Here is a 22,472-nt window from a genome sequence, read left to right as displayed (position 1 = left end):
AACCTATACACATCCAGCAGTATTAACTGATACTTCCAAATGTTTGTGGGAAAGATGTTTTCAGTTTCCGGTGGAACACAAGCAGAACACATGTTAGACAGGAAGCATGGATTCAATGTGGCAATTCTGTAGGACACCCTCTATTTGGACAGAATGTTTAATTATGAGGTTGGGGCCAGGGAAGTATAGACTGACGTGCTGATATGTAACACACAATTAGCCCCTTTTCACTGTCCCCCCAACCCTTGCCCCTTCCCATTCCTACCTCTGGGAAACAGCTACTGGTATTTGCAGGTGGCAATAAAGAGTGGGGTTGAGCGGTGGGAGACTATGGTGCTTCTTTCACTGCCTAATTATGTTCACTGGACCTGAAAGGTTAAAATATCAGTACTACCAATCATGGATATAAAGTGACAACTGTCGTAATAGTCTTGGCATGGCTCACATGTCAGGGAGTGAGAAAGATGTCCTAGAATAGTAGAGTGTAGAAAAGGAAGAAACTATGGAGCCATGTAGGGATGAATCTGTCTAGATGGTGTTGCTGAGACATGGAGAGGACTGGAAAAAGTGTGGAGTCTGCTTCAGCAACTCTCATACCGTTTGTATCGCTGTAGAAAGAGAAGAGCAACCCTGGTAGGGCAGGAATTCCTCAGATCCTAGGAGGTCAGGGGTAGGGCAGGACCATTAACCTTTCATGCATTAATATGTCTGGAAGGAAGATGAGATGTTTTCACTCTTGTACCTATAGAATTGTGAACCATGTGACTATGTACATATTTAAAAAGTTCCTAAAAATTTAAAACTAAAAACGACAATGTACCTAAATCTGGAACTAAAATTTAGAAATTAATATTCCAGGCCATAAAGCAGGGGCGTTCTCTAGAAAAAAACCTAGAATATAAAGACACATTAAATACAAAAGTGAGACTTCCTTTTAACAATGGTATACATATTAATTCATACAATTTTCTAGTATAAATTTTTTTAGAAATGTATATATACAAGAATAGTGCAAGCTGTTAAATTTATTTTTATTTAATATAATCGATGAAGTTAACAGACAAATATATTTTAATGTAACAAAAAGTTGCAATTGATAAGTTTACCATCCACATTTCAAAGAATTTCAACAATTATTTTAGTATAGCCAAAGACTTAACATTTAAATTTTACCCATTTTTGAAATGTAAAATGCACAGTTACAACCAATAACCATATTACATTTCTTATAATTTTAAAATTTTAGCTAAAACATGAGTCTCTGCAGGTAAAAGCAAGAGTTCCCCTACACCTAACACAATAAAAGGTATTACTAATAAAGTGCCATTGGATTAGATAATACTATTTTATTTTGGAGAGGATGACAAAAGCACATAATAGTACAGAACTAGTCATTTTCATTATACTAGTGTAGAACTAGTCATTCGCATTACACTTTGTAACAAGCATGAGTGCTTATAATAGATGTTAACCATAATATAGAATTCTTCTCAAGAAAGATCACAGCTATGACTTAGGACAAACTGTATCATCATCACTGAACATAGTTTATTAAAAAGTGCAATCTTGAACTAAGATCAACCTAAGTCTACCACTACACTACAAAGAAACAGTTTTAGGGACTTCATATAAATAAAAGAACCTCTCTTTCAATTGTAAAATAGGTTCTGACCTGTTCTCAGGAGAGAGTAGCGGTGGATGGCCAAGTCTGCTTCTAGCAGGTGCAAGCCTGGTACGCATTGCTGTAAGATGCATCTTTTGCATAAGGAAAATGTGCTAGCTAGACGTGACGTGTACAGCACTTTTCAGGCACTTGACTTCCTTGGTAGTTAAACTGATGTTCAGATATTTTTTAATGGAAAAACATTAAATTACAGAGTGACTCCAAGCCATGCTCCTTCCCACAGAACATCTGTGTTCCGTAAGCTGGGCCCAAATGTTCCCTGCTAAAATCAAATAATGATGCCATATACCCAGTTCAGAGAAAAAAATTTAATAAAGTTAATAAATTGAATTTTCTCAATTTTAAGATTTTCTACAATTTTTCCTTAAGCTTTCTTTTCTACAACTTGTCTGAATGGTAGGAGAAAAAAGGCTTGAAAACTGTGAACGAGCATGTCTAAATGATATTAGAAAATTTTAAACTGTTGATCAGTTTAATATACTATTTATGAAAATATGCCTACAGTTTGCTCTTACCCTTCTTAAGGGCCATATTCACTCATAGTTAAGTCTGTTACTAGTTCATATTATAGAACTCAATATGTAAACATTTTAATGTACCTAAAAGAGCTTTATGAATCTCAATCTGTTGTCCCTAAACACGTTTGAGAACCAATACATCAATGTCTGGCTCTGAAACTATCTTTGGGTCCAGGCTAAAGAAATGCTTTCAGATATATCATGAGGAAAAGGGTTCTAAGATAAGACTACTAAATTCTATTCTAAAACGAAAGAAATATGACAAGTTTCCAGTACAGATGACACTAATGTTGCCTTTTTTGTTTTTGAATACTTACTATGTAGTTGAAGCACGTTGATATTAAGGATTTTTTTATTTGTATGTAATACAATTTGGGAAAATTCTGCAATATACTTTTAGGCAGTTAGCTTTAAAATAATAAAACTTCAACTCTTAGCACAAACAGCCCTGAGAACAATGCATTCAAATTACAGCTCAACTAGAAATAATCTAATTGAGAAACTTTAAAGTACAAAAACAAATTCTGGAAAAGTTATAAATTAAAAAAAATTACCAACATTTGAGGCACTACCAGACTACAGTACTTTTAAGAGTTGGAAGGACTGTGTAAAAAGAACAAATACACAAAGCTGTGTGTGCACGTTCACACACATTGTGCTATAATGAAGAACTGTGTCCCAAAATTTTACAGACTAAACATTTTCTTGTAGCAACTCCTATTAAAAATATCTGGCTGCAGGAGAGTTTTGGTAATTGTTATAAAGCATTGGTATAGAATTTTATATTACCAAGGGAAGTGGATTCAAGAGCTTGGTTTCCATCAATTTCAAGTGACTGACAGCCCTTAGAAGGGAGCATAAAAGAAACATCATTATTATGCTTATGATGCAAATGCTAAATCAAAGTAACAACGACATGATCTATTTCTGAGGGTATAAAACTTTGTAGCAAGTAAGGTATAACAAAAGTCTTCACAGTAGAAATAAAATGTTGTTCTAGATAGAAACACATATTCCACTTGTTATATAATATTGTCTATCAGTGATCTTCAACTGGTATGCTGCAAGGCATACAGGTGTGCCAGAAGAATTTTTAAAACATGCAATACTTGACTATTTAGTCAGGGGAACTGACCTCTTTTCCCTTAGATTGTCAAATAAAAAGAATGACAATGGCCAACACAACAACAGCCATCTGCTATGAATGAATCAAAATTTTACCTATTTTTTTGTCAATTGGCAAAAAGAAATTTATTGGTGTGCCACAGAATTTTAGTAATTCACTTATGTATGCCATGAGGTGGTAAAAGGTTGAAAATCGCTGTTATATATAAATTGATGTAATGCCTACAGACAAAAATGGTGTGTCACTATATAATCTATCAGCATGACAGCCTCTACATTCTACACTTGGTAAGCTGTGGTATTTACCATTTGCTACAAAAATGTATAACAAATACTAGGAATCAACTTTTAACATTTCTGATGTCAAAAAAGAATGAAGTCACTTCTGTTTTGTGTTAAAAAATGTTTCCCTGCTTCTTTTTAATACAGTTTATAAAGCTTTACTAAATGAAATATTTTGTTCTAGAGAAGTGTATTGAGTTATGCAAAAATACAGAAACAGTCCCATATCTTTAAAATCTATACTTATATGTCAGAAGAGTATTTATACTTTTTATAGTACTTAAAATGAAATACTTATGCATAATTAGCTTTTGGCATTCAAGGTATGAAGGTAGAGATGCATTATTATAATTTATGTACACTTAATTCACAATTGAAAATATATTTATGTGAAGTTTGATGAGTTAGAATAACAAGGGCATGCTGATCCAGATTTAATAATAAATCGGAACACTAGTATGCTTAACTGGGATCATACGCATGACCAGCAAGCAGCACAGATTGATAACTTTCTAGAATTCCTGTGCATAATTATGCCAACCAGTAGCAAGTGAGATGCACATTATAAAGTATTAAAAAACTAGAACATTCATGGAATACTGGAAAGAATTTAGCCTAATTCCTAATTGTGCTTTAGATGGGCAAAAGCTAAATGTTACATTAAAATGATTGAACTACAACCTCAATATTCCTTCTGCTTTAGAATTCTCTTTATATTTTCTTAAAGTATCTTGCTTCTTCTCCAAATAGGTTTGCGGAGGCTAACACAAGATTTAAAAGTATGAGCAGATTAAGTAACAAAACTTTAGGATCGTCTGTTTCTAATGCTGTTTCTAGTCACTGAGTAGAGTAGCTGCAGCATCACTTATAGTTGCCTCTAGATGATAGGAATAAAGGCGCTGGAAAAGTCAAGGCATGATGGGAGGGGTCTCACAATCAGTCTGAGAGAATGAAGGTATTGCTCAAACAGTAACTTGTTTCTAAGTTTCACTCTGATACAATCATTGTTATTGAGTCAAAGGTCCTCACAAATCCTATGACAATATTTAGAATTCTGGAAATAAAGTATTTATGACCCAAACAACCAAAGAGGAATGTAGCAAAGTCACCTAAAACACTTTTAAAAATAATTTAGATTTATAGAAATCTTTCCTAGTTATATTTCATATGAGAACTGAATTACACATGACAATCAGAAAAATACATATATGTATTTTTTAAATTAATGATTATCACATATAGTAACTTTTCTTCCATAATTCACTTTCATTTCACTTTTGAAAAAATGTACATACTTTTAACAAATGTTCCAAATCAATTTGAAATAAGAATTCCAGTTTTTGTCTGACAAATAAATATTTTGATGTCAAAAAAGTCTACTTACAAATGGTTGGAAAAGAATGAGTACTATAAATAACATTTATCAACATAATTCATAAAAAGCACTGCATAGTATCCTACAAAGCAGGTCACTCCTTTAAATATACAGAGAGACAAAGAGCAGGGGGAGAGCAGGAGGGAGAGAAATGTGAAAGTTATAAGCAAAAGTACATCTCAAACATTTCTATTTTTATGCTGACTACAAAGGCCTGAATAAAAACCTATAGCTTTAACCAACTCATTTTACCACTGTCCCTTGTACCTTCTTCACAATATGACTTGCTAACAGTTACCCAACAGTTTCATGCCTGTCAAACACAAGCAGGTATGAAAATCACCATATATAAGGTTATATTAAGTTGGCCAACAATTTGGCAAAGAACAGTAAGACTGAGGTGATACGGGGTGTGGCACATGGCTACTAAGATAACTGATACTTTTTGATAACATGATTTTTGTTTAAGCATTTGTGCTTGCCACACATAGGCTAAAACTGTGACAGTTCCAATCTATAATCTACTTACTCTGCTGTGATATTACATCTGAAACTAATGCAGAGCAATCCAACTTAAGTGCGGTACTTTAATACCACTAGATGCTACATTGTTTGATTGAAAACCCTGGTTTACTTATCATTTAACTAAAATTCAGGAATGACTGCTTGGACAAATCACATCTATTGAAACTACCTTGTCTGTTTCTTGGACTCACATACTGAAAAACCATAGGAATGTTACAGGAAAAATACCTACAAACTAATTTAAAAAATTATACACCTTGATTATTTTTTTAAATTACTAATTGTCAGCAAAACTAACTGAGCACAATTTCAAAACAATGAAACGATACATGAGGTTGCTTATGAAGGCCATAGCTTTGGTGACAACTTAGAACCACACTTGAGATCTGCAGCTGACTCAGACCTAAGCAGTTTGCTCACGCCCGATGTTGCTGTCTATTTGCACGGCTTTATGGCTACGGCATATTCTTCACTCATTGCACACATGACAGACACCTACCAGGGGAAAAATGCAGGCACAGTTATTCAGAAGGCAATACACACATAAGATACATTTAATTCAAGATATACTGTATATTCTTGGATATTTTATACATATTAACTTTGGAAAGAGGTATTCCAAGACCAAATAATTTACTTTCTAATAGTTTCCTAAAGTGAAATGTCACACATTGTGGTTTTTAAAACAACTTCCAGGAAACAGGGAGAATAGGAGCTATGCATGTTTCAGTGCTTATTAGATGCTACGTATTTCCACAGCATCCTTTCTCACACTTACAAAACCTCTCAAATGCTGATCTTCAAGACAAATGTGAGGCTGACGGTATCTATGTAGTAAAAAACTTAACTTTGATACTTTGATACTGGGTCAACACTTCAGCAGTATTTAAAAGCTGCCTTTCATGTAAATATTTCACAAAACCTCTCAAATGCTGATCTTCAAGACAAATGTGAGGCTGACGGTATCTATGTAGTAAAAAACTTAACTTTGATACTTTGATACTGGGTCAACACTTCAGCAGTATTTAAAAGCTGCCTTTCAGTGCAAACTAGTTGACACCAAATTTTTATAAAATGATTTTAAAAAATAGTCTCCCCATAGGTATTTACCTGTACATCTTCACCTGCATTGTACTTTCCTTCTATTTCTTTGCCTAGTTCACCTTCTGGCAGCTTAAGATCCTCTCGAACTTCACCAGTTTCTGTCAGCAGGGAAAGGTAACCGTCCTGAATGCATATCAGCTATTTAAAAGGAATTATATCATTTGCACTGATTAGATTATATCCACTCCTTTGTAATATTTACATAGTGAAGTTGCAATCCACATTAATTACTGTAAGTACACAGTGATACATTTACATATATTTTGGTGCTTTAAAAATGGCAGACACACAAAACTGTACAATATGTAGATGGACGAGTTCATTTCTCCCTGCCCTCCCTCTGCCCCCAAGTCTCTACATTATTGAACAGTTTAGGGTTTCTTTTTTAAGTCATGTATCCTGAGCACTTACATTCATGTACACAATATAAATACAAGTATTTAAAAATCCATAAGTAAGTATTGTTCAGCAAGTTGCTTTCGCCCGGTAACATGTTTTAGAACTCTTTCCGAACTGTAAAATATGGACCGACCTCAGTCTCTTCAGTCACCTCACAATTACATACGTACACTGTAACTCATTTTCCTATTAGTGGGTATAAAGGTTATTTTTAGTTTCTCATGATTACAAACAATGTGTTTTTTTAGTTTAATTCTGAACAAAGTGAAGTGGAAAAATTTTAGTCTCCAACTCACTGCTAACACCACCACATATTTTTTTTTAAAAAAAGTCAAACACGGGGGGTCGATGACAAAATGGAACATACCCAATCATCAACCTAATGGCAAGAAGACACAGGTTCAATAGAACTGAATTTTTTTTTTTATCACAGGCATGAGGGAACGGCCAGGCTGTGCTCAGTATTCTAAGGGCATGTACACTGTCAGCGTCCTCGAACTCTAACAGGTTTTATAGAAGGCAATCACCTTGCACACAAGATGTTAGCACTGACGTACACAGAAGGAGTCAAAGACACGGCCCTGGACTCTCTGACTGCTGCAATATAACCCAGGTACACTGTAGGGGTAGCGTTTCAAGCTTCTCCTTTTTGGCACTAACAAACCTGGCTGTGGCTTTCCACACTGACTCCAACTGCCACAGGAGATTTCGGTTTTGCACATGTCTAAAATCTCAAAAACAAACAAACATAAAACACCTCACAAAGCAACCACAAACACTCTCTTAATCAATCTATGTCCTCAAACATTTGTGAGGTGGTTGATAGAGAAATGGGGAGCAACAAGGTTAAGTTAGAAACATAATCTTAAAAAAATTAACTACAGGCTTACATTATCAGGTGGATCTTTTTGATTTCAGCTCTTTCAGTAATTCCCTGAAGTGGAACTTGTCTATTTCAAGAGTTAAAGGTTCTCACTGCGATTAGTGACTAAAATATAGAAGCCTAATAATAATATTGGTATTTCGATATTTATTTATTTATATAATGGTGGTATTTTATTTTTTAAGTCAAGAATTCATAAAATAAACTGTGGAATAAAAGAAAAAGCATTTCAAGTATAAAAATCTGTAAACATTATAAAATATCTTGTAAATCGTATATATAATTAAATCTTATTAAAATAAATGAAATACAATTAAAATGTAAAAAAACAAAACTAAGCTATAGAAAAATAAAATTAAATAATGAAAATAAATTATTTGATTTTTCCTAAAGAAATGATTTAAAAATTTTAGATATACAGAAAAGTTACAAAAATAATGCAAGAAAACCACATCTTTTACCTAGATTCATCCATTCATTCATTGTTCATTTTTCTTTCTTTCTGTATATATGGAATATATAACAAATACCATAAATTCTCTTTCTAGCAATAAATACTTCACTGTATTTCTCCTAAGAACAAGGACATACTCTTATATAACCAGTTTAGCTTTCAAAATTGGGAAATTCAACATTGCTAAAATACTATTCAATATCGAGTCCATATTCAAATATTCCAGTTGTCCCAATATTGTCTTTGGTAGCAACCTTGTCTTGTCCTCCCAACTCCAGGATCCTACCTGGTATTTACTTGGCTGTCATATTGGTTCAGTCTCTTTTATATGGAACAGTTTCTCACACTTGTCTTTTCTGATGTTGACATTTTTGAAGAGCACAGGTTTACCATATTACAGAGTGTTCCTCATTCTGGGTTTGACTGATCGTTTCCTCATGATTCAGGTAATATGTTTTTGGTAGTAATACTACATAAGTGGCGTACAGAGTATGGGCAAATGATGTTGATTTGTCCTATTATTAATGAAATTAACTTTGATCACTTGGCTAAGGGAGTACCTGCCAGACTTTTCCACTCTAAAGGTACAATTTTCCTGTTTTAATTCGTAATCTAAAAAAAAGTTATTGTTGGCATTGTTGAGTTTTAAGCATTTTTATGTGATTTTTTTTCCATCTTCTCTGAAAGCCCTGACTCTCTAGAGTTGGAAGGAAGGATGGTGAGAAGATAGTTAAAAGTCAATTCTAAATATTTCCTTCTGATCCTTCACCTTTATTGAAATCTGCTCATTTGATAAATTTAAGATGTTCTGAGAAATTTAGGGGGTAAAGAGAGTATATAATCATTAGTTACTAGCAAGCAGAGACATGGGAGAGGGCAGGGTCAGAAAACTTGTAATAGAGGTGTTAGGCATACAGCAGCGTATCCAGCTGCTAAGAAATGAAATGACAGCATATCCCCAAAATACTGGCACCAAAAATGCTAGTATCATTATTTCCTACTAAAAGAATCCAATGTATGGTGCTATTTCTCCCACAGGTGCGATTTTCTCCAAAGGGTTCTTTGAAAAATGAAAAACTTCAAGTCCAGAGGAGGAAGTATACAAGATGAACCTGGACCCAGCTGTTACACTAGAAAGCTTGGTGCTACTGAAGATCACTAGGCCCATTTAAGGGCCTTACCCTGGCCAAAGACAGGCTAATTTGAATATTGACAGGGACAATGAGTACAATGAATTAAAATATAAATATGTTTAAAGTTTATAGTGAAAAAAACATTTGGTGGGTCATTGTCAGTAAATCCTAGGGAACCAACTCCTTTTGAAAACTGATAATTAAGGAAAAAGAACCAAGCATTTATACTGCCTTTCCTATTATATTCTGTACCATAGGATAAACAAACTAAAAATATGATGAAGGGAAGTTTTTCTCTATAGAAGTGTTATGGTTAAAAAAAAATGAAGAAATGATGGAAACAGACTCATTTACCTGATGGTTGCATACAATATCACCTATGGAGTAGTTTGTATTAAAGAAAGAAGAGGAAGAAAATGAAAATCTAAGCTGAATCTGATTAAGCCTCCACATCTAATTATCAATTTTCAGGAAATACACAGAATACAGGCATATGTTAAACAACAAGGAAATATAATTAGCAAGATACGGAGTGTGGGAAAATCTACAAAACAAATTACATAGTTTCTTTATCAAAAAATTGAAGGAGAAAAGGGGAAGGAAGAGAGAAAAGAGAGAACTCCAGTGCATGAAAGATAATCTATACATTAAAATAGATTTCAGAGATACACCAACCAATTTCAGTACATGGAACTTATTTAGAACCTGATTTAGACAAACTGTAATGCAAAAACAATAACCATCACATACATAAAAGGAAAAAAAATGCAATTAGGAAAAGTAGACACTGACTGGATATTTGAAGATATTAAGGAATTATTAATTTTTAAGTGCCATCGTGTTGTTTTTTTCAGTTCTTATACCTTAGAAATGTATAACAAAATATTTTCAGATGAAATCATAAATGACATAATATCTTGTATTAGCTTTAAAAATAATCAAGAGGTAGAGGGTACAGGAAGAAATGATAGGTGGTGGGGTACAACGAAACAGACTGGATACATGTTGATAATTGTTGAAGCTGGATGATGGGTAGATGGAGGTCATTTTATTTTGAAAATTACTACAATAAAAGGTAAAAAAGAAACATGCTATGGTATAGTAGAATTTTAGAAAGAACACTTTAACCCCTAAATGGATGGAGGCACAAGGAGCTGAAGAAGCAAAGTGTGAACCAAAAGAAAGAATGTGGGGAGAATTAACGACTAGATTCTTTCCATGATACAGTCAGAAAGAGAACACCGAAAGGGAGAATTACAGAGAAACTTTGTTTGCCTGTATTTGTATTATTGGCACACAGGAGAAGGCTGGAGAAGGCATGTCGTCACTACAGGTGCCTTCTTAGCCCTTACTTCTGAATTTAATTATGTTTCTCAATCTATTTCTAACAACCAGACTTGTAAGGCCTCTTTCTATTTATTCCTCTTCCTCTTTCCTTTGCCTCTCAAGCTACTTCCTTAGAGCTGCTGTTCCCTGGTAGAGACTTAATGCTTGATCAATGTTATTATAAAACCTAAGCGACTTCTGGTCAAGATGGCGGTATACACAGACATGGCTCACCTCTTTGCACAACCACATCAAAATTATAACTAAAATACAGAACCACCATCACTCAGAACTATCAGAAATCAAGTTGAATGGAAATCTGACAACTACAGAATTAAAGAAACCACATCCATCCAGACTGGTTGGAGGACTAGCCTGGTCCCTTATTCATGTATGGTGGATAAAAATTTGGGATATCTTGGGAGCAAGGAGTTCCAGCCTCATACCAGGCCCCAACCCAGAGTTCCAGGGCCATGAAGATAAGTCCTCACAACTTCTGGTTGCAAAAAATCAACCAGGGTTCAGTCTGTGAAAGAAATTGCTAGAGCCTCAAGCAGTTCCTCTTAAAGGACCCACACATGGACTCACTCATACAGACTCACTCCTTCTGAGGTCTAGTACCAGGGTAGCAGCATGAAAGGCACCAGTGGTTAAACTGGAGTGTTTGGCATCAGAGGCCACTGTCCCTTTTCTAAACCCTACCCCCTCAGAGCCAGCAAGCTAGTGCCATATTTGAGATTCCCATCAACCTGGTTAACACTGTTTGGCCCTCCTTGGAGATCCCTAGAGACTCTGCCCCATCCAACTTATCGAGCCACCCAAACTGCTTTTCCATATGAATGGCTGGTCTTGCCTAGTGCTTTACAACTTTCTAAATCCTATCAAATAGCAACAGTTGGCCTCAGTGAGCCCCAGGACCAGCACTAGCAGCAGCCAGCCTAGATTCACAACTTGCCTTTGTCTGGGAGTCTCCAAGCCCAGCACAAGTAGCAGCCATCTCAGACTGCCCCATAGCTCAGGCAAAGTGGCCCCAGGCAAAAAACAGGTGGGGGCTGACCTTGGCCTGTACCACCCAGGAAACCCCAGGGCCTGCGCACCCAGTGGACTGCTACAGAACATATCAGAGCACTACCACCCTGATCCTGCACAGCTTATACTCCACGGAGGGTGGAGTTTGGTAGTAAGTGGTGTCACAGTCAATCCTTGCAGCTGACCAGCCTGGGTAAATCCCTCCCCTTAACCTGCCAACAGCAATCAAGACTCAACTACAAGAGGGGGTATACTCAGCCCACACGAAGGGTGCACCTTGAGTACCCAGCTTGGGTAATAGGGGAGGCTGTGCCACTGGAACCTATAGGACACCTACTACATTAGGCAACAGTACCAAGACAGCGAGTCAAAGTAGTTCTTCCTAACACATAGAAACAAACACAGGGAGACAGCTAAAATGAGGAGTCAAAGAAACACGGCCCAAAGGAAAGACTGGATCAAAACTACAGCAAGGGGCTAAACAAAATTGAGATAAGCAATCCATCAGATGTAGAGTTCAAATTACTAGTTGTTAGGGTGCTTGAGGAACTTAGTGAGGACCTCAACAGCATAAAAAAGATCTAGTCAGAAACAAAGAACACACTAATTGAAATAAAGAACAATTTACAGGGAAACAACAATAGAGTGGATGAAGCTGAGAATCAAATCAATGATATGGAACATACGGAAGCAAAAATAACCAATCAGAGTAAGAAGAAAAAAGAATCCAACAAAATGAGGATAGTATAAGCAGCCTCTGGGACAACTTCAAGAGGTCCAGGACAACTGTAATCAGGACCCTGCATCATACGGGTGCCAGAAGGGGATGAAAAAGAGCAAGAAACTGGAAATCTATTTGAAAAAATAATGAGACACAACATAATTAAAATGCCAAAGGCTAAGGATAAAGAGAGAATCTTAAAAGCAGCAAGAGAAAAAAAGTTAGTTACCTACAGGGGAGTTCCATAAGACTGTCAGTTGCTTTCTCAAAAGAAACTTTGCAGGCTAGAAGGGAATGGAAATAAATATTTGAAGTCATGAAAAACAGGGTCCTACAGCCAAGACTGTTCTATCCAGCAAAGATACCATTTAAAATCGAAGGGCAGATAAAGAGCTTCCCAGATAAGAAAAAACTAAAGGAGTTCATCATCACCAAACCATTATTATATGAAATGTTAAAGGAACATTTAAGAAATCGATCAAAACTATGAACAATAAAATGGCAGAAAATACAAATCTATCAATAATTGAATCTAAAAAAAACAAGCTAAGTAAAGAACAAAGACAGAATCGTGGATACAGAGAGTGTGTTGATGACTGCCTGATGGGAGGGGCTGTGGGAGAATGGGTGAAGAGCTGAGGGGGTTAAAAAGTACAAATAGGTAGTTAGAGAATAGCCATGGGGATGTACAATACAGTACAGTGTAGGATATGGAGTAGCCAAGGCACATAAACAATGGTGGGAGGAGTGCCTGAGGGAATGGGGCGTGCTGGGTAGAAACGGGGCAAAGAGGGAAAAATCAGGACAATTGTAATTGCATAATCAATAAAATATAATTTAAAAAAAACTAAGCAAACAACACTGCCATCAACTGGAGTATTATCTGACCCACCAAGCCGAGAAGTTGGGTATTCACAGCAGCACTCCATTAGCAGGTAGAAGTAGCATACATGAGATCAACTTGAGCAGGTCCTAAAGGCACAAACAAATTGTAAAAGAAGTAGCTTAGACTGAGAAAGCACCTTCTTCTGCTACAGCAGCAAGTTCTCCCTCAATTTATACCATTGGCTTTATGGGGAGTTCCCCTATGACCTGCTGACTGTAAAAGAAATAATTCCGAATGGTCCCCAGATGGTTATACGTGATCTGATGAAACTATTCAGAGGTGACCATGGACGACAGTGGGGATGAGAGCTTCATGCACTGGACACGAAAGAAGAGCGAACCAGATGTTTGGGTTCACACTGATCATAGGCAATGCCTAAGAGTTTAGATGGAAGGTCAAGGACACTGAAAGAACAAGACAGGAAAATTGGCGACAATAATGTCTGTGTAAGTGATAAGTGGAAAGACTTCTCCACATAGAGAATGTGCCAATATGAATGATTACCAAAGGGGATCTGCTACTGAAAAGGCAGATGATTAGGTGAACAAGATGATTTTTTCCTTTTCCATCTGCTTTCCACCCTCTTCTAATCTACAGCAGTCCCAGCCAGTAAGTGAGCACGATCTTCTCCCCTCCTATCTTGGGGCCAATGATGTTCTTTGAGAACATAGGGCCCTGGATTTGGGTGTTTGCTAATACCCGCTGTTGGTTTATTACTGTTCTGTTTGCAAGGTCTTTTTACTTGTTACAGGATGGGTCTTCGTACCATCCCTGGCTAGGTTCACACCCTATTTTACAGATGGGCAATGGCAGTAAAGACAAAACATGGCTCAGAGCACAGTCCCTGACACCCAAAGTTGATATCCCCAGTCAGTGCACATACAAGAATCAACCAATGAATGCATAAATAAACAGGAACAAGCTGATGTTTCTTCCCTGCCACACCCCTCCACACCCCTCACTCTCTTAAAAAAAAAAAGAAAAAACAATACTTCATGTGTGCTGGGCACAATTCTAAACATGTACTTTTAAACCATCCTCACACCAATCCTATGAAATCAGTATTATTACTATTTTCATCCTCCCGAGGAGGAAACCAAGAGATTTCAAATGATGAATGCCAGAAGTAGAACGACAAGTAGCTTCTTAACCAATGTCTTCCCCGTTTTTATTTTTTAATATTCTGTAAGCACTGCAAACCATCCTCACTGATAAATGGAGTCTCTCCATCTCCTATGTCCCAAACTACTCCCCCTCTCCAAAGGAAATGACTATTCGGAGTGTGGGCCTCAATTTGTGATTTTGACCATTTACTACATTTCCAAGTTTTTCTGTTTTAATATATCAACCTCATTTTTTTTAATTTAAAAAACTGCATTAAGGCACATACAATAATATATTCAATCTTCAATTATTTCCTTTTGATAGATATTCAAATACTTTCCTAATTTTCACATGTGTTTGCCTGTCTTATTCTGGATATAGTTCCATCTTAAAAAAATCTTTATTATATATTTTTCCATTACCAATTAGTCCCCTTATAGCCACCCCCCCCCACCCAGCAATCACCACACTGTTGTCCATGTCCATGAGTCAAGACAAGTCTATTTGTAAATGCCTTTTAGCTTCTTTCTTTAGTCTTCCCAGTACTTGCTCAATTGGCTTATGAACAGAGTGGTCATGGTGGTGTGGGTTGAGTGGCACAGGCTTCGACTCACCAAAGCTGATCTGACCACAGCCCCCAGTGAGCACCTCACAGTAGACACCAATACAGAGTCCCTGATATGGCACCACTCCCCAGGGGGAACAGCTAGCCACCTGGTAACACTGTGGAAGAGGCAGCAGTCTGTGCTCATTGCACTAGACTCTTATTCTACATATGGAGTTGCCTTCTCCGACTTCAGTGCTTCTACTAAAATCTCACCTGTGGGTTTATAGAATGCCACCGTCCAGTCAGAACTGCTTGTAGTATCATTTCTAACCAAAAACCCTCATCTGACAGGCACAATAAAAAGGCAGCAGGATAATGCTCAGAGAACTCACTGTGATGGAGTGGTCCAGGGATTCCATCACAGCCTGCTGTGTGGAATGGCCTATTGAAGACTCATCTTTGCCACTTGCTGGGTAGGCATGGGCACTATTTTACAGATTGAAATATATTTTAGCATCTGGTACTATTTTTCCCATGCGTAGAATATCCAGGTCCAGGAGCCAAAGGTTGTGGCTTTTCTCACTATTACCTTTAATGATACTATAACAAAATAATTTGCTTCTTGTCCCTGCAGTACTGGGATCTCCTGGTTAAGAAATTTTTATTCCCAAAGAAAGACTGCTACTAGGGAACACAAAGAATTTCATAGAAAGGTAAATAGACTTCAATCTTTTAACTAATGGCATAATTATTTTCTTTGTTGGTATTCTTTTTTAAGTTGCAACAACAAAATTCAACTCACATATCCCAATATCCAAAAGGCATACTACTTATTTGAAGAATATACTCAGATTTATTTATTTTTAAATATTTCATTTATTTACTTTTAGAGAGAGGGGATGGGAGGGAAAAAGAAAGGGAGAGAAACATTAATGTGTGACAGATACATCGATTGGTTGCCTCTTGCACACCCCCACCTGGGGACCTGGCCTGCCGCAACCCAGGCATGTGCCCCAACCGGGAATCGTGAGTATCGGGGTCTGAACAAGCATTTCTATATTTAAAAACTTGGGAATTCCAAAAGGTGTCTGGATGTATTTGCATTTTACACCATCACTGAGCCGCAGACAACCGCAACTACTTTTGGGAGGACCAATGGAAATTAGAAATTCTAACCCTAACTACATCTTACAACGGAAGTCAGGAGACAATTTTTCTTTCATTCTGAACTTATTTTAAAATGTATAAAGCTAAAATTGTAAATATTAATTAATGCATTTCTTCTCCTAAACAAAGATTTACTTTTTAATTTTCACCGACTGCCAAACAGGCACTTCAAATACCAAATAAAGCAAATACAAAGGACCACATGTAGCCAAACAATAAGAGAAGGAGGAATTTGATCAAGGCACTTGGATAGGTGAGTGAAGGCCACCACAATAACTATACCTGGAAAGGCTCACACAGCTGATTTCTTAACAAGAGAATAGAGGTAAGTATTCTACAGTGACAAGATAATAAAGGAATGTGATCACAGAGTACTTATTCTGCCAGGCACTGTTCCAAGGATTAACTTATTAAACCTCACAGGGATACCAGGAGGATTCCTGGTATCTGTGAGGAGGATTAAACCTCTCAGGGATACCAGGAGGAATTATTCTTATCCTTGGTTTATGATTAAAGAAAAGAGGCAAGAGGTTAAGTAACTTGCCAACTGAGGTGACACAGTAAGTGCCAAAGCAAGGATTTATGTAGTTTGAGTCACTCACTTATCCAGTCTGTAGTCAGTCTCTCATCCAAGCTACATACCAAAGACTGGGACCAGAGTGAGGTGAGTGAGGCATTTGTCTTGGGTGCAAAATTTAAGGTGGTGCCAGAAGAAACATCAGTAACCAGATACATTTTTAATACAGTATTTTTAAAAATTAGAATAAATGCAAAAATTCCACGATGAACAAAATATCAAAAGTTTTTTAAAAAAGAATCAGAATTATTGATTTTTCCTTTTGCCTTAGGCTCCTATGTGGCTTGGCATTATTACTGGATTTTGCTGTGTATGACACATACTCTTTTGCCCAAATTTTTGAGGGCAAAATAAGGATGTTCATTATACCTGAGTATAATGATTACATACCATGGATACAATAATGAGTATAATATCGCATGTATAATATGTACAAAAACATGATGTGCATTATACACGGCAAAGCACAGTACCTGTCTTATCTTCATTTAAAATTCTGTGCTTTAGGCAAGAAACTCACTCTCCTCATTCCCCTCACTTGAGTCTGGGCACTGTTATAGCTCCAAATAAAAACCCAAACCAAATTTTTCCTTTACATTAAATATTGAGTTCCAATCAATGATTGACTAAATTGGTCACAGTAGTAACTGTCTGAACGACTGATGCCATCATTCTGAAATAGTCAAAGGCAAAAGCCTTCTATGTTGAATGCACATTAATGAATATAATGCCTATTGGATGATCAAAGCATTCGCATATTAAGGATGAAAACAGACCCCTTGTGGGTGTGGCTCAGGGGGTTGAACACCAGCCTGAGAACCAAAGGGTCAACATTTAGGTCCCCCTTCAGGAGACATGACTGGGTTGCAGGAACATCCCCAGTTGGGGGAGTGCGAGAGCCAACCCATTGATGTTTCTCTTGCATATTGATGTTTCCCTTTTTCTTTCTCCCTTCTCCTCTCTCTAAAATTAAATTTATAAAATCTTTTTTAAAGGATGAAAATGTAAATCTCTTTTGGCAAAAGAAAATTCTGTGCTTAGCTTTAGTTGGCTGCACTAGCCTTACCTCAATGAATAATTAGGTATGCATTTAACAAATGTTTATTGAGTACCTACTATAGGTCATGTCTCAATTAGGTGCTTCAAGGATAATGGAAAGATTAAGTGGAATTTCCAGAATATAAGGAAAATGGGGAGCAGAAAAGAACTACTTTTTGGTGTATATCCACATAGAAGGCAATTACAGGGCATATTTTTAAAATTTAATCCTCACATTATCCCACTTTTGTAGATAAAAAGACCAAGGCTCAGAGAGAGTTCATAATTTATGCAAGGTCATCCAGCTAAGAAAGTAGCAAAACTAAATCCAAACTCAGACTCACGTGACCAAACAAACAAACAATATGTGCTATTATTATATTAACACAATTCAAAATTGTACAAAGAGTTTGAAGCAACCTAGAAAAAACACTGATGATGAGTGGGAAAGTGAAAATATAAAACTGCTTACTAGATTAAAACCATGTAAAAACATGTTTACGTGCGAACAAAGAGTAAAAGGAAATCATTGGGTAATTGCAACTGATAGTTAACAGTTTTTAAAAATTATACAATGATAAAAGGTATAAGAGGAAATCAGATTAAACTGGATAAAACAAGTCTAAGTGTCACACTTGTATTTCTCACTATGTAAAATGAACAGAAACAGAGTTTTATATATGGTAAGATCAACACAGAAATTAAAGACTTTCAAAAAAGACTAGTTGTAATTAATCTGAACTCTTACATCCTATGACGTCAACGGTTTGGTTACTATCAATACCCCAAACAACAAAATACTATAATTAAACACACACTATCCAAATGTGTAATTGGAACTAAAACTTGAAGTTTATACCTATAATTTAACAAAAGGTCACAACATGGTCATTGAATATAAACAAAACAACTACATAGTTTTTGTATTTTCTTCATCATATTCAGTGATGATAAATTGGGTAGGCCAAAAAGTTCATTTAGTTTTTTCTGTAAAATAAAAGACATTTTTTGTTTTCACCAATAACTTTATTGATTTGGGTTATGTTGAATATGTTGGCTATTGCCCACTACTGGCTTCCACTGGGTAGAAGCCAGGGGTGCTGCTAAACATCTTCCAATGCATAAGGCAGCCCCACAGCAAAGAATTATTTGGCCAAAATGTCAATAGTACCAAGAAACTTTGTAAACCACTTTTTGACATGTTCAATTAGTCACAGCACCTTTTCCATACGCACAAATCTTTTTTGTGTTTCCGTTGCTTTTTTACCTTTCTTGAAATAATAAAGCATTAAAACTGAAAATGTTGTGTATCTTCTTCCATTTTCAATATTAAAATGGTTGCACAAAAACTCACCAATTTTGATACATTTTTTAAATGCATGCTGATATGACAGCTGTCACAATACATTCTAATAAAATTGTTTTGAATCAAGTTAAAGACAGCTAAGCACTACTACAGACATCATAGGAATAAACATAACAGACTTATTGGCCAACCCAATGTTTCTTTTACATTTAAGGATTTCAACTTATTTCTCTATTTAAAAATACTAAATTCTAAGTTGCATTCATTAATACACAAACTCGGTGGAACATGAATTCCAATAATTTCTTGAAAAATCTTAGTTCTGATAAGTGGTAAAATAACATCTGGGAGGGAGTTCTTTAAATCCGAAATATTTTACAACAAAGAGAATAGTAATTTTATTAAAAATTAAACTTATTCAGACACAATATGCAGTCACTTAGTTTGAGAACAGTAAGTCTCAACTTTTAAAAAATTCAACAATGTTAAAATAATAAACTAGCAATAATCCTAGATAAGATACAACTGTTAAATGTCGCTATTTCTCCATTTTCTAAGATAAGTGGTGCCTAATAATTGGTTAGAAAAACCTACAAAACTTCTCCTGGTTTTTATTAAACTACAATTGATAACAGAATGTATTTACACCTTTAAGAAATAAACAGCACTCTAAAGAAATTTAGTACTTACTTGATAATCATTTCTCTTAATATTTGGAACATCCATGTTGTGAGTAGAAGGGCAAATATCTTCATATTTTTTGCCCGTGAAAATATCAATTCCAACAAGGTGAACCTAACAGAGAAGGGAGAACAGGAAACCTGTTTAAACTTTGCCAAGTATATCAATCGTTACATACACAAGAGCACAATACCAAGGCTGATTATGATAGATTCTTTTTCCTCCCAAGGTCATCTAATTTCACTTTCCTTAAAAAAAGGTAGTGATCACACAACTGATAAGCAATAAAGAACTAAATGTATCATGACATATCAAGACCAAATCATACATAGTCTAGTAATTATAAGAGGGCACATGAAGTTAGATTTTAGAATTATGTTAGAACAGGTTTTCTCATCTGTAAGCTGAACAGATCTTCTAAGTCACTAGGACTCAGGAAAATTAATGAAACATTGTAAGGGTCCAAGAAGAAAATTCCACCTTTCAGTATTCAAAGTAACAGCTGATCTCCCAGTAATAGTGGGAAGAAAAAGAAGTGCTTATTACACGGTAATAAGTACAGAAATCTCGCGTGCTATAATGAAATACAAATGATCAAAATCTCAACGCAAAGGCAGACATGGAAGGGTACTCACCTTGGCATGGCCGTGCTTTCCAGTTTTGGAAGTTGACATCTCTACTATTTTGCACGGTCGTCCTTTGAGCACCACGAAGCCGTTTTTGCGCAGGGCCGAGCACTGCATAGGGTATGTGCTGGAAGCCCCAGCGTCTCCAGTAGTGAAGTCAATTTCATCTGCCATGGTGGGCTGGAGAGATGGTAGCTTTCCCCAAGGAACTACAAAAAAGTTTGTGTTTGCTTTTTAAGAGGCACACAGGTAAGGAAACATCTCATTTTGGGCAGGTTACATGCCAAGCATCACGGATCAATTATTTTTGCATTTATAGTATAACCACGCAAGAACAGTGGACACTTTTTAACTCCGGCCTCTACAAACTTTTCCATCCACTGATGGGGAGGTGGGTAGGAAGTCCCAGAGGAGCTCGCTGGAGTGGGGGATACCCGCCCTGGGTGCTCACCCGCACGAGAAGCACCAAATTCCCCGCCCCCGTCGTCCCACCACAGGAAAAGCCGGCGACCTTCCCGCACGCACAGCACCGCACCGCCCGGCCCTCCGCCACCGCCCTGATCTCCACTGCGGGGCCCCAGCCCAGGCCGCACGCCCCCGCGAAGGATGGGGATAACAGCACCTGGTCCTCGAGCTTCTGGCGCGCATTCCCGTCCCGAGCTGCGGCGCCGTAGTCCCGGCCTCTCGAGCGCCCGGCTGTCCAGCCGGCATCCCCGGCCCGGCACGGCCCTACACGGGCCTTAGCTCCGGCGGGTCCCGCGCTCGCCTCCGTCCCCCTGTCTAGCCTTCCTCTTTCGCTCGTTAGTCCTCGGCTCCGGCCGCCTTTCCCTGCCCTGCCTTGCTCCAGTCTCGGCCCTATCAGTTTTCCAGTTTTTCTCCACCTTCTCACCTTTCAGCAAAGAAAAAGATCCTTTCCTCGGCGTACCAGTGCTGGTCCCACACAGCCGCAGCGACGGAGGTAGCGGTGGCGGCCCAGACAGTTCCAAGAGACTGGGCGGGGCCGCCACTTTCCACACCCCGGCCTCCCCGCCCTTTCCCGCCCCCATTTCAGCCCCACTTCCGGGATAGGCCCAGCGCGTCACAGGCACCGCCCTCTCGTGCTACCATTGGCTACAAGGTTCCCCAGACCCCGCCCAGTCACGTGAAGAGCACCCTGGCAAACCCACGTGCTGCGGATTAGTGCACTTCCGGCGTGAAGAGCACTTTCTGGAGGCCAGTTGCTGAGGCTAGAGTCACTGGCAAGAAAACTTGATCCCTAAAACTTGGTTGGTTGCATTGGGGTGTCAGTTAAAGTTAACAAGAACCGAATCACTTATTCTGTGGACCCAGCCCTCAGGTGCATGCCTGTTGTCACGTGACAGATGTCAGCTTTGGAGAGGCTGGAGAATTTAATAGTGTTACACGTGACTAGGGAGGGAACTTTGGAATTGAACATCAGCCCTATTTGGGCTTGCTCCTCGAGGAAGAGCCTGAATCCATATTCAGCTCTGCGCTCACTCAGCTCTGTGCTGTGGGCTCCTCCTGGAACTTCAGCCACCTATGATCAGTTAATGGCAGCGATTGCCACTGGGTGTCCGCTGGAGTCAGCAGGGCTCTCCGGGGTGGGAACTCATAAAACATCCTAAAAAGCAACAGTGAAATGGCCTAACTCTCTCCTGTCTCCAGAGGCTAAGTTATAGAGGTGAATGGTGTCTGACTCCTACCACATTGTCCAGTTCAGAAAGGTGTTCTGCCAGACTCAGCTATTTTCTCCTGGAGTTGGCATTTCATTGAATTGGAGGTATGTCTAAACCTCATTAGAGAAGATGGGTTGTCTTCAAAATCGACCTGGAGCCAATAGACTTGTATAGGATTAAAGACCAAGGCTCTTAAACGATATGTGCTCCCCATTTCACAATGCGCCACCTTTTCTGGTCTGGAGAAGGTGACCTCCACACCCCAGTTTATGTGGCCCTGTGATATTGTATCGCTCTATCATGAAT

At 37.7% G+C, this 22,472-nt stretch overlaps 1 protein-coding gene across 1 annotated transcript; it reads right to left on the bottom strand.

The window, feature by feature from the left end:
- Positions 1-1,074: 1,074 nt before the first annotated feature.
- On the bottom strand, positions 1,075-21,475 carry EIF5A2 (eukaryotic translation initiation factor 5A2). The gene is made up of 5 exons (XM_037137499.2): positions 21,380-21,475; positions 20,500-20,699; positions 19,874-19,978; positions 6,620-6,751; positions 1,075-6,004 (listed from the first exon to the last, which is right to left on the bottom strand). Exons 2-5 carry the CDS (start codon positions 20,662-20,664, stop codon positions 5,945-5,947), a joined length of 462 nt encoding a protein of 153 aa, XP_036993394.1. The 5' UTR covers positions 20,665-20,699; positions 21,380-21,475; the 3' UTR covers positions 1,075-5,944.
- Positions 21,476-22,472: the final 997 nt, after the last annotated feature.

The sequence above is a fragment of the Artibeus jamaicensis genome, unplaced genomic scaffold (assembly GCF_021234435.1).
Source record: "Artibeus jamaicensis isolate MK-2021 breed Jamaican fruit bat unplaced genomic scaffold, CSHL_Jam_final scaffold_474, whole genome shotgun sequence".
Classification (NCBI taxonomy): Eukaryota; Metazoa; Chordata; class Mammalia; order Chiroptera; family Phyllostomidae; genus Artibeus; species Artibeus jamaicensis.
This window is presented reverse-complemented; position numbering and strand designations above follow the sequence as displayed.